The sequence below is a fragment of the Chaetodon trifascialis genome, chromosome 2, assembly GCF_039877785.1.
Source record: "Chaetodon trifascialis isolate fChaTrf1 chromosome 2, fChaTrf1.hap1, whole genome shotgun sequence".
Lineage (NCBI taxonomy): Eukaryota > Metazoa > Chordata > Actinopteri > Chaetodontiformes > Chaetodontidae > Chaetodon > Chaetodon trifascialis.
In genome coordinates, this window is record NC_092057.1 from 7,585,529 (window position 1) to 7,598,185 (window position 12,657).

Below are 12,657 nucleotides of genomic sequence, written 5' to 3' on the forward strand. Positions count from 1 at the left end.
TGAGGCCTTGTTTTTAATGTTACCTGAAACCACATACTGCACATTTACAGTGTTATTTGTAAAATTACGGAACTCAGTACGGTTAATACTAGTATGAAACGTGTTTGAAACATCATTTGAATCTTATCAGAAGAAAAGTAACATATTTCCCTGCATTTTGCTTGACAAACAAATTTGAACAGGTGCAGTCTCCCTGGAAATCCAGTGGATCTTCAGTGGTCATGCTGTACTGGAGTTGGTATAAACCCAAAATTTAAGCACTCCCTGAAAAACTGCAAGTTGATTTTGTTTTCTTTTGACTGACATTTATTCACCTAAAGCATTTCAATGCTTTTTCCTCATCCCAGCACTGTTTCAAAAGGAAATGCTTCAAACAAGTGAAGAAACATGTTATCAACATCTCATTTACACCTAACTGCTACACTACTAAGACTGAGAATACAAACATCATTTTCTTTAAACTGATGTGATCTAGAAAATATGTTTCAAAGACTTGTGACGGCCTGTCATCAAAAACATTCATTAATAATCTCCACTGTAATATTTCACTATTTGGACTCATTTGATAATCACTCGTACTCATAAATGACTTTGTAATATTTTATTGGCATATACACAGTTTTTACAACAGAAATTCAGGAAAATGACTGCATTATTTCAGCTTCAGTGGTGACCATGGCTCTCAGGGAGATCTGGAACAACTTCACCTGTCTCCAGAATGGTGTCACCCTAAAACACAAAAACAAGGACAAACAAACTTTATTAATACTTATTTCCTCTATTAGACATCTGAGAGCAGCTCCTCTCAGGATGAGGGCCTGTTTGCATGGAAGTAGACTTTTAGTTCATCACACGTGTGTGATATGCTGTTACCAGCCATGGTAAAGCCAGATAACAGACAGCTGTACATACAAAAAGTAAAGACAACAATTACAGTGATTATGAGGAAATTTAGAAATTAGTCATACTTACTGGAAACAGCTTGGGTTTCAATTCCACAATTCCATATGGCTTTGCCTGTGGGCGACAGTGACGTTGGTATTTAGTGTGCCGACTGATCAACACTTTGTCACATGACTGAATTTTCCATTTATACACTGAGCTGAGACCTGCATGAGCTGAGTAACATGTGGTACACATGCAACACACTTGTCAATGCTGCATATCTGTCATTCTAAAGCGCTTCCTCACTTCCTTCACAAACAAACCACCTGTGTTTCTACCTAAACGATGAAACGACACTTCAGAAACTGAGACACGTGCTGAACTCTGCATTTAGCCTCTCTGTCCATTTCCTGTTTTATTCAGGGACTCACATGTGCAAGTGCCTCAAAGAAAAGCCTGTATCAGGCATACACAACAGTCAGAGAACATCAGCCAATCAGAGGCTGTTCACCTTTCTGGGGTCCTGCTTATCAAGTCAGAAAATTCTGTTCACCAGATAAGATCCACATTTGTAACATGTTGTGTTTACTCCTCATTTGTTTTACTAATAACATAAATAATGTTAAACATTTCTGTGGACTTACGGCAACGTGGTACTTCACATAGTAATGAACAAGCCAAGCAGGTATCAACACCCGTTTTAACGCGAAAACTCCACCTCTGTATGCTTTGTGGGTCTGCAGGGAGATACACATCAGAGTCAGGTTAGTATTCATAGAGGAGAAGAACATCATGAATGACTGAGTGAGTCCTCACAGAGATAACTCATTCTTCAGCTGAGGCTGGAGCTTGTTCTCTCAGTCTGAGCGGGTAAGAAGTCTATGCATGCAAGACATTCAGCTGTAAAATGCTTACAAGTGTTTATTAAAAAGAGGAAATTGAATTGAAATAGGTGCTTTGTGTCCCATTACAAAGTCACCAATTATCATGATTGATCTGCGGAACATTTTGATTTAACAGACTCATCTTTCTCAGTAAGAAAACGGTGAGAAGTGCTAAAAGGAACTCAGCCATAATTACTATTACTATTATTTACACCTGTTGTTTTTCTGACACTGACATGTGGACATAATGCCCTCAGTGAAAAAAGGCCTGTTGGTCGTTTTGAGCCAACAGACCTGAAGTCAACAAGAATTCATTTACAATGACATAAGAATAGAAAAAAACAGAAAATCCACACATTTAAAAACATCAAATCGCAGAGTGTTTAGCGTTTTTTGGATTATAAATCATTTAAATTTATTATGAAAGGTGTCATTGTTGAGGCAAATGTGTTATTTATATTTGTTATCCATAAATTCAGTCAAATTTAAAGGTTTCTAAAACTGGATTTAATGTGAATCTATTACAAAAGAGGAGCTAAAGAAAATCATTTTTCTAAAATAAGCATGAGCTAAACTAACAGACAGGCTGAAGTCTTCTGCTGACTGCTGTTCGCTCTGCAGATGTGCTAAACAGCTCTAATGGCAGCAGGTTTATTTTGATTTATTTAACCATATGTTCCCGCACTGCAGAATATGGCACAATAGACGGTCGAAGGACAAATAGTACAATACGCAGTTGTTATTTTGACAGAAGAAGGACATTTCTCAGTCTTTGTACTAGCTAGCTAGCGTTAGCTGTGTATCAGGACTCACGTAAAGTCTCCACAGGCTCTTTGGCTCCAGAAAACGAGTCCAGAACCTATCGATGACGCTGCCAGGTTTGGCCGGTAACACGGGCTCCCTCGGGCTCAGCTCCTGGTCCTTCAGCCACTGCCTCCGGAGCTTTGTAATCTGCTGGAAGCGGAGCTTCTCGTCCGCCGTGTACCCAGACATTTCTTACTTCCGAATATTCAACCTCGAGAAATGTACAATGACACTATGGAGGACACCTTCCGGCGCAGGCAAGTGCGTCGACGAAGAAGAAGAAGAAGAAGCGGAAGTGTGACGTGAATTTCGGTAAACTCTGGTGCGACCCCTGCTGGACCGGAAGAGGACGTGAGGCAATTCACTTTATTTCTCCTCCTGTTTGTACTACATGTACAAACTCACTGAATCACTCCAGGATTGACAGAAAATGGCTGTGTGTCAGAAGCAGAGATTGATTGACTGGTAGTTTGGTAAACTGTTTTTTTCACGGAAGTTTGAAAGCAGCTGGCTCAATCAGAGATATTAGACATTTTCATGACATATTTGGCAGATTGCGAGTCTCTCTTTACTCTTAATCCGCATTATGCTAAATTGCATGAATAATCTTCTGTCAGCAGGTTAATATGTTTGGTGTTTGTGCACACTTTTATCCACTAGATGGTGAAAATCAAAAGGATGATGAGGTACATTTTCATGAGCAACAGGTGAGGCACTGGTGTTCACCTGGCCGACAGTGCCTAATGATTGACAGACACCACTGAGTCCCCCCCCCCCCCCCCCCCCCACACACACACACACACACTTTATGGAAGTGTAGTAGAAAGTTGCAGTGCTCATTTAAAGCAAGGATATTTTGTCTTTTGAATGTCATGTCTCCTGTTTATAATCCCAACAGGACAAGTTCAACACTTTCATGCTCATGATCAACCCTTTTGATACCAAGCCCTTTATGCTGACACCACTCTCTTTTACACTGACCGGTAATGATCAAGGTTCAGACCTCAGCATTTATCCATCTTTGGTCACATTCGACTTTCTTTTCATTCGTTCATTTAACAAGAGATTTTTATTGCAGTGATAGGAGTCTTTGAGAATGAAGTGATGCTTGTAAAACTACTCAGATAAAAAATTAACCAGAGATGATAATAAAGGCAGAAGAAAGTCACCTGGTTTGAGTTATTATCACAGACTTGTCTAAATAAAGTTTGTAAAGGAGTTAACAATGTCTGGTAGATTATTATAGGGTTTTTGCAATTAGAGGATAAACAGTTGGGGCATGGAGAGTTTTATTTCATGATATTCACGATCCATCATCCAGATTACTAACTCCCGAGGAAGTCACGATGCCTTCACTCCGGTACAGTAGGCGGCGGTATTCATCTGTCGCGTTGATTTGTAGCCCTTGATCGCACAAGAAGAAGAAGAAGAAGAAGAAGAAGAAGAAGAAGAAGAAGTCGTCAATACGCAATAGCTAATTGTTGTACAGCCCGTCGGTCACACATGTAGCATGATGGATGTAATTAACCTCAGCTAACGTGAGTTAACTTAAGGGATAACTCGGGCGCATGAAGCAGGCTCCATGCGGATATGTGTTAGCTTAGCATTTCATTAGCAGTGACTTCAGGTAAGACTTCTCTCGTTATAGCCAAGAGAGTTTGAAACTTCAGTTAACTTACTCTCTTACCCAGCGTTCAGCTAACGGCAGTTAGCTAACGTACTTAGCATTGGTTGGCTTGTTGCTATGGAGAGCTAGCTGTAGAGTAAGTAATGCGCTGGTTGTGGCTCAGTTTCACAGTCGCTGTTACGTGACAAACTGTTAAGTGTAGCTAGTTAGCTAACTGTTGGCTGCTTTAGGAACTAACGTTAACACATTGTTAGCAGCGGAGGCAAAAGCCACCGAAGAAGAAGCCTTAACTTCAGCTCTAGCGAAAGGTAAAGCCATAAGTCAAGGTGACATGTGTCCTGACTGCGTGAGTAACGTAACCCAACGTAACGTAACGTAAATTATAATCGGATAACAGGACAAGACATTCGTTGATGTGTCTTATAGGATTTGCTGTAGAAGGATATTTTAACGCTTTTACACTATATATATATATACTCCCATATGTCAGTCATTACTGTAATCTGTGTGTACAGGCTGGTTTTATTACTGTATATACTTTAAGTAATGTCATAAGACTGCACAGCGGTGTAGAAAATACTGGATTACTCTTGCATTAATGATGTAACCAGTTCATCTATTCATGCATTTATTGAGAGCTGCAAGGATTCATTGACTTGTTGTCAAGAATTTAATTAATCAGCAACGATCATCAAGTCAGTTAATTGGTTTGTGCACTGTACCCTCAAAATTGTCTGAATCCATCTCCAGTCCTCCTCAGTGAACTGAATATCTTTTGGGTTTTGAGTAAAACAACACGTGAGGACATCATCTGATCACCGATTTACAGACCAAACAATCAGTTAATCAAGAACATAATCAACAGATTAATCGACAGTGGAGATAATTGTTAGTTGGGCGATGTGAATTTTTCAGGGTGCAAATCATTTTAGACAGTGATATCCTGAAAGAAAATATTCTAGAAAATCAGTTTACAAGCTTGTAGTGGCTAAAATAACCAGACAGAAAGGGCAGATTAAATACACACATTGTCTTTGCTTCTTCCTGATGGTTTATCGCTTTAGTAAAACTCTTTGTCTTCACCTTTGTAGGACTGTGGATGGAGTCAGCGCCCGAGCTTTCATTGCCTGGTGTCATCGCAGCAAAGCGCCTCAGGGTTCAGGACTCAGGCTGTCCCGGACGTCAGCGAGAGAAGAATGGTCAAATATTTCTGTAGTAACACGGACATCCGGAGTGCGTGGGACCATGTTGTCTCTGCTTTTTGGCAGAGGTACCCGAATCCTTTCAGGTACTGTGATATGACCATCGCCAGTGTTTTCTCATCGAAGGTCATTGTACATGCGGTGGGCGTCGAAAGGCGACACGGCCGTTAAGACGTTCTAGCGTTTAGTGAAATTACAGCAGGAACCCACAATCACACCTGCTCAGCTGTATCTACGTATGAGTGGCCACAGAAACAGGCAAAATAAGACAGATTTTTTATTTTTTAGCAGCTGCTTCAATCTGATATTTCAGCCGCTGCAGCGATTTTCAGACATCATCAATATGAAGGGAAGTGTTTCCATTTTCAGCTCAGTATTGATGAACTGGCCGTGGGATTCAGTGACAAATCACATCACTGTAATTTAAATATTATTAAACCTTTTGCATTTTCAAAATCAGCTAAATAAAGGACGTTCGTGACAGAGGGAGGTTACTCAAGTGTTAAGCACAGATAGAGCATGTTGTTGAGTTCTTCTGTATTATGTAGTTGAAGCTTAAGTACCTCGATTTGTTTTTGTGAACCTATGACTAAAAAGAGCCCCCAGTCATGATTAAGACAGAGAACTGAGAACACACATCAGAGGAGTAAAACTGATTTGTTTCTTTCAGTATTTGTGTTATTTTTGAGATATTTGCTCTGTAGTGTCTCCCAAACCTAGAAGTGGCTTTTTATGTACAAAAATTACTGCAGGGGCCAAATGTATGAAACTCTGTGTATGTTTAGTTGTAGAAATCTGTGAACACACAAACAGGAAACACGCATACAGCACCTTTTTGTCAGATTATATAATCTCACATACGTCTGTTCCCACGTGTGGTTTTTTTCATACACCTCAATCATCTGACCTGTCTGCTGTGTGTCTCTGTACCCATCAGCACCCACGTCCTCACAGAGGACGTCGTGTACCGCGAGGTGACGGCGGACCACCGGCTCTTCTCCAGACGCCTCCTAATGAAGACCAATCGGCTGCCTCGCTGGGCAGAGCCATTCTTCCCCGCCGGCATGTCTCGCTCCGTGTACATCGTGGAGGACTCCATCGTGGACCCCGTCAACAGGAGCCTGACCACCTACACCTGGAACCTCAACCACACCACTCTGATGGTGAGGCGACGAGCTGCTGCAACTCTGCTCGGTCTCATGCAGCTTCAGACGGAGTTTCAGCTCATGGTTCAGCCGTTCAGCGGGAAACTGTTCAGCAAACAAGCATTAAAACCCAAACAGCAGACAGACACAGTTGGCGAGTGGCTGTTGAGCACAGTGGAGCGTTTAGCGGCTAAAGAGGAAGTGGTCAAGAGCAGAAACAGACCTAAGCAGAGTGAATATTCGCCTCATGCGCATCAGTCAGGTGATCAGAAACGTGACTCCAGGTGAAGTTTAATGTCGTCCTGCAGCTGCTGGATGTGTTGTTTGGCAGCTGTTTGCTAACACGTCAGTTTCTGCTGCCCCCACATTGTTTTTGCTCATCTTCAGGGGTTAAAGTCATTACCTTGTTTCAGTGACACAGGGGGCCTGACATCATAATTACAGGTCAGGTATTTCTCACATCTTTCTTCCACGTCAGTTCACAAATTAAAACTCAGCTCTCGTTGGTTAGCGATGCGGTTTCTCTGCTCGATGCTGAACTCAGTCCAGTCACGTGTAGCCGCTGACATCAGAGAGGAGGAGGAAATATTCCTTCATCCGGCCTGATCTTCAAAGGACGCGAGCGTTCACACGGAATAATCTCTCAGGGAAGAAGGACCTCGACATGACTGCGTGCTACCTTCACACTGCCGCTGCACAGCGTGCACTAAGGCAGGATGGATTCATGATACTCAGGTTTTTAATCTGCTGCACCACCAAACAAAGGTGGAAGTTAAGATAACATACTGGTGATGATCAAAGAAAATGTCTGATCAAAGCGTTGACAAATGAAGCCATGAAGAAGAGTCTGACAGAGTTCTGTTTCCTGTTTGAAAACGTGTCCTGAAGAGACAAACGGAGACACGTCGTAAGACAACTTCAATCCAAATCAAACCCGTCATTGATTTAATCCAGAATATTATTAGTTAAAATGTCAAACTGAACAAAGACACTATAAGAATATTCTGTCCTGGCTCATAAGAGAGCGTGAGAGAAACACCTGTAAGAAAAAAAAAAAATGTCCTCCAGGTTCGTCTCTGATCTTCACCTGCTGTCTCTTCTGTCTCCTCAGTCGGTCGAGGAACGTTGCGTTTTCCAAGACTCGCCGGAGCAGCCCGCCACCACCCGGCTGAGACGGGAAGCGTGGATTTCCTCAGGTGTTTACGGCTTCTCCAGACCCATTCAGGTACTTTTACCTTTTCCTCTAATCTGCAGTGTGGATGACATTCAGACTGTGTGTGATTCAGCCAGAAGACGGCGTCGTGTTCTCTGCGTGTCAGACAGAAACTCAGCATGAAGGTTCAGTAAAGTCAGAGTCACTGAGATTTACTATTAATCAGCAGCGTGGAGCCTGTGTGCCAACGCCAGAATAAAGAAGTTATGAGGGGAGAAGTGAAAACAGCCCAAAAATATGCCAAGTCAAAGCAGTTATTATTAGATGTGGAAGATGCCGGGCCGGCCTTGACGTCCTCAGAGGACAGGACGTCAGCTGAGGCTGCCTCAGACGTCCCCCCCTCTAAAGTCGTGTCCTGCCTGTCTTTTCCCAGGAGTTCGGATTGGCCCGCTTCAAGAGCAACCAGGTGAAGGCCATGAAGGGGCTGGAATACGCTCTGTCCAACCTGCAGGGTACGTACGCCTCCGCAGCACAAACCAGAGAAAGTGTAAAGGAAAGAGAGAGAGAAAAGGGAAACGGGTTATTTTTAACTGCTGCCATTTGTGGAAAAGAGGAAACTGGTACGAGGAGCAGACGGTCACACGCTCTGCACAGTTTACTGATTCATGCATTCATTTATTCGCCCACGTTGAATCCAGCGGCAGTGAAAACAGAAGCTCTGTCTCCACTTTACCCTGAGATCCTGAAGAGGCAGCAGAAATGATCATTAGAGCAGAGTGGAGCAGCGTTAGCGGTGATCAGTGAGGAGCCTGCAGTCAGTGGAGAGACAGAGAGACAGGGACGTAGGTCAGAGAGGACTGTCCTCAGCGTGTCCTCAGTCCGTCAGTTATTTTCATTATTGATTCATATTTTGATAATTTTCTTGATTTAATTGAAGAAATATTTGGTCCATTAAATGTCAGAAAGCAGCAAAAAACATAATCATTGTCTCCTAACGGCCAAAAACACAAAGATATTAAATTTAATATGAAAGAAAACATTTCAAATATTCACATTTGAAGCTGGCAGAAGCTTTTTTTCTTTAAATTCAGCTCTTCAGACTTCAGTTTCGTTGGCTTTGTCCTGAGGACAGATCAAACGTTTTAGGTTGAAAGGTCACTTTCACTCGTCGGGGACGTGGACTGACACCGCGGTCGGCCGGCTGATGAACAGGAGCGGCGCCGTGTTTGGCGGCGAGGTTTGTGTTGTGCTGACGCAGCGTGCTGTCGTTCTCCACTGTTGTGCTTCCGTCCTGCTGCCCCTTTGTCGCCGCCGCCGCAGGGATCGGCATCAGGCTGAGCGTCGGGGTAAGTCCATCAGCAGCCGGGCGTCATGTGACCTCCCAGGCCCTGCCCGGGAGGTCACATGACGCCACGTTTGAGCATAGACTGTGTGCAGTGACGTCCTACCTCTGTGTGTCCGAAGGCTTCACGTAGCGTTGGCGTAGACGTGCTGTAGGTAGAGCGTAGTTTAGTTTAGTCCACCCTGATGTTACTGTGACATCTGATCTCTGATCAGAGGAAGTGTTTTTCTTTTTCAGCATGATGAAACACGTTTTAATCGACAAGCACGTCAAGAATTAATGCTGCGACGTCCATCTTTGTAGTTCAGTCTACATGTCCCTTCAAACAGTCAGTACTTTAATATTAATGTATATTTCACATGCAGCAGCCGGTGTACTACACAAACATCAGAGAGCAGCTCGTAGTGCTCTGGTCAAATCAGAGGATGTTCAGTGCAGACAAACGTTTGACTGAAAATCAGTTTCTGCATGTCACCATCGTGTACCTGCGTGTACCTGCGTGTACCATCGTGTACCATCGTGTACCATCGTGTACCTGCGTGTACCTGCGTGTACCTGTGTGTACTTGTATTTGAGCAGGAAAGGCTGCTGGGAGCAAACTCTCCTTTGAAATGATAACACGTAAATATTTCAATGCATCTAAAACAATGAAAACTAAATTAGACATATTCACCTAAAACAGCAGAGGACACAGACAGCGAGCTGTTAGCAGGTACAGTGCATGTAACGTGCACTGTCTGCTAGATCAGAATGAAATCAATCAGTCAATGACGAGCAACATCAGCAGCTTAAAGCCACGAGCAATTTGGCTGTTTTGTGTTTGAACTCCGTCTGATTGGACGGACGGTCGTGTGGATGATTGGATTTATGTCTTCTTCTTCTGTCAGCTGATCAGCTGTGGAGCTGAAGTCTGTATTGATTGACTGACGGTCACACACATGCTGTGTTTTTACCGTTTAGCTCGGCTGCCTTCCTCTGATTTGCTGCTGTGAATCAGCTGTTAGTTAACGCCACTGCTCTCGCGGCGTGCTGGAATGGCCTCGAGTGGAAACTGATGCAAAACGAAGAAAGTTTTCAGAGAAGCTCACGATGTTGAAACAGTTACTGAACTGAGAGTGATGCTGCGTCCCAAATTGAACTGGACAGCACAGACGGACACACCGACACCAACTGACAGCTGATGATGGAAGTATTTTGATTATTTAAAGTTTGTGTCCGGACTTGAGTTTCTGTGTCCAGATGAACGTTGTCCTTCGTGCTGAATCTGATGTACCTGCACAGAATAAAGCAGCTTCGCTTTGTAGCTTTGAGCTGTGAGAGGAACAGAAACAGGCTTCGCTCTGAACCAGCATTGCTATTTTAAACAACATGTGAACATATAGAAACGTCTTTATCACCACATAAGATCAACTTTTCATGCTCTAAAGTGTGAAAGTAAGATGCGTAGTGTTGAAGAAATCAGCTGATAAACGCCTGGAAAAACCCTGAAGGCCGTCGCTGAACAGCAGCCGCAGACTTCAGCAGAGTTTACTGACTTTGTGAAAGTACTCAGAGGAAGATTTGGACCGTTTTTTTTACGGCTTTCATACAAGCAGTGAATTCAGCTTTCGCTTTGAGCTAATGGGAAGCAACCATCGGTTCAGCTGGAGAGGAAGAGGAAACACGTTGAAACTAGTTTGAACGTCACACCTGAAGCCTACAGAGTTTCACTTCAGGCAGCGCTGGTCCAAAGCTGGACGGAGAGTTTTTGATTTTAAAGATCACGTGAGGTAGACTTCAGATCCCAGATCCTCCCCCTGCAGTTCACTCTGCAGACACGAGCAGTTTAAGCCCAAACGTCTCTGCTGCGTCGTCCGACAGCGCCTGAATGTGGAGGAGACGTCTCGTCTCTGCTCGCTCGTGTTGCGTCTCTGGTTGTTGTTGTTCGGCTCTGAGGGTTCACAGCGAGGTCAGACTGCAGTCTGCAGCCCTCAGCGCTGAGTCCCGTGTTCCTCGTCTCCTTCCAGCTTGTGTGATGTGTTTATAAAAAGCCTCTTTCAGACATGAACCTCCGAGCAGAGGCGTGATGGCATGTCTGTCTCAGGTATGAAGGGGAGGTCAGAGACGAGCAGAGCGGCCATCTCCGTCCTCGGCTTCATCCGCGTCAGCAGCGTCGCTGAGTACATTCACGTCAGGAGCTTTGAGATCAGAAACCGAAGGCAGGCGGTCATCAATGAAACCTTTAACAGCAGAGTCAGTTAGAGTTCAACACCGACGCCGTGTGAGAGGACACAGACAGCGTCTTTCCGTCCTCCTCTCCCTGCAGACGTCCACTCACGTCCTGCTGGACGCAGTCAGTTTGCACTCATTCAGCTGAAAACACACTGTGGTCCTCACTGTTGTTGTCCTCTTTGTGTCCATCTGTCTGTCTGTGTGGACGCTCCGGACTGGCAGGACAGACGCCCCAGCGGCTGCTCAGGGACACCGTGAAGGAGGCGGCCAGAAGTCTGGCTTCAGCCACCGCCCCCCCGAAGCCCCGGCAGTACGTCTGACAGGTGGCCCCTGTTCCATCACCTGGAGCGGACGGAGGGTCTCTGGACTGTTTGTCTCGGCCCGTCCAGGCTTTCTGTCCTCAGATTTGTGTCTTCTGCTGTAGCTTTCGTTAAACCTCAGACAGACGCTGCCTTTGTGGAAACCGTTTCCCTTTAATGCTGAAACTACGTCAGGTCTGATGCACATTTCTGTGTCTTTGCCATTTATTTAATAGATCTATTTTAATAGAATCACTGTTTTCACGCAGACAGCTGAAACTCTTCGGTGGCAGTTTCACTTCTATTTATGAGCCGTTCAGTTCAGATGGTTTTTATGCCTGAAGTCCACATTAGACCAAATCATAATACTGTGACTGTGCTTTTAGTGTCACTTATGCAAGGCCGCCGAGCAGCCGTGAAGGCTTTTCTGTCCACAGCGGACGTTTAGACACTGAACCTTATTGTGCGACGGCTCGTCACTGCCAGCGCGGCCTCGGCTGAAGCATTAATGATCATCACAAGGTACCAAAGTGACTTAATCATGAAGGTGCTCTTTAGCCTTTAACAGTCAGACTGACTGAAGCCGAAGCTCTGATCAGTCGGAGGTCACCTCAGTGATTGCATTCCCTTCAGATTGTTTTTCTGCTGCAAGACTTGAATTGTACTTAAACGTGTTTTGAAGAATGATTTAGCATGAAGCATTTGTAATATGAGCTGTTTATAGATCAGTTTTAACCAGATAGTATTGAGATGTAAAGTGTAAATCAGACTTGACTGGACTCTAAATGAAACTGAACACAAACGTTTTGTACCTGGAAGGTGAAGTCCAGCGTTTGCTGTGTTTGATTTGTCCTCCAGCTTTAATAAAACCTGTTAACTTACTGATTCTTTGTTGATTCACCAGCCGGCTGTCAAAGATGAACCCTGACCTTTAAAAGCTAGTTAATATTCCAGACTGCAGATCAGAGTTTCACAGCTGCACAAACCAAACAGGAAGCCGAAAACATCCTCATCTGCATATTCCTGCTGCTCTGTTTGTCTGCGAGCTCGTCTCCCCGCAGAGAGCAGCGCGAGACGTCCTCCGTCACCTCCTCTGCAATGATCA

The 12,657-nt window shown here is 44.2% G+C and overlaps 2 protein-coding genes across 3 annotated transcripts; one reads left to right on the top strand and one right to left on the bottom strand.

Annotated features, from left to right (window-relative positions):
• Positions 1 to 586: 586 nt before the first annotated feature.
• Positions 587 to 2,845, bottom strand: ndufb6 (NADH:ubiquinone oxidoreductase subunit B). The gene is made up of 4 exons (XM_070983316.1): positions 2,583 to 2,845; positions 1,530 to 1,622; positions 973 to 1,017; positions 587 to 729 (listed from the first exon to the last, which is right to left on the bottom strand). Exons 1-4 carry the CDS (start codon positions 2,760 to 2,762, stop codon positions 664 to 666), a joined length of 384 nt encoding a protein of 127 aa, XP_070839417.1. The 5' UTR covers positions 2,763 to 2,845; the 3' UTR covers positions 587 to 663.
• A 1,143-nt stretch (positions 2,846 to 3,988) lies between these two features.
• Positions 3,989 to 12,435, top strand: LOC139341965 (PRELI domain-containing protein 1, mitochondrial-like). 2 transcript variants are annotated; one of them, XM_070978755.1, is made up of 7 exons: positions 3,989 to 4,200; positions 5,292 to 5,488; positions 6,340 to 6,565; positions 7,659 to 7,772; positions 8,134 to 8,212; positions 9,021 to 9,046; positions 11,476 to 11,626. In XM_070978755.1, the coding sequence occupies exons 2-7, from the start codon at positions 5,397 to 5,399 to the stop codon at positions 11,509 to 11,511; spliced, it is 573 nt and encodes a 190-aa protein (XP_070834856.1). In that variant the 5' UTR covers positions 3,989 to 4,200; positions 5,292 to 5,396; the 3' UTR covers positions 11,512 to 11,626. The 2 variants fall into 2 exon arrangements, with proteins under 2 accessions (XP_070834856.1, XP_070834846.1); XM_070978745.1 differs by lacking the exon at positions 9,021 to 9,046 and having other exon boundaries at positions 11,476 to 12,435.
• The last annotated feature ends 222 nt before the right edge of the window (positions 12,436 to 12,657 follow it).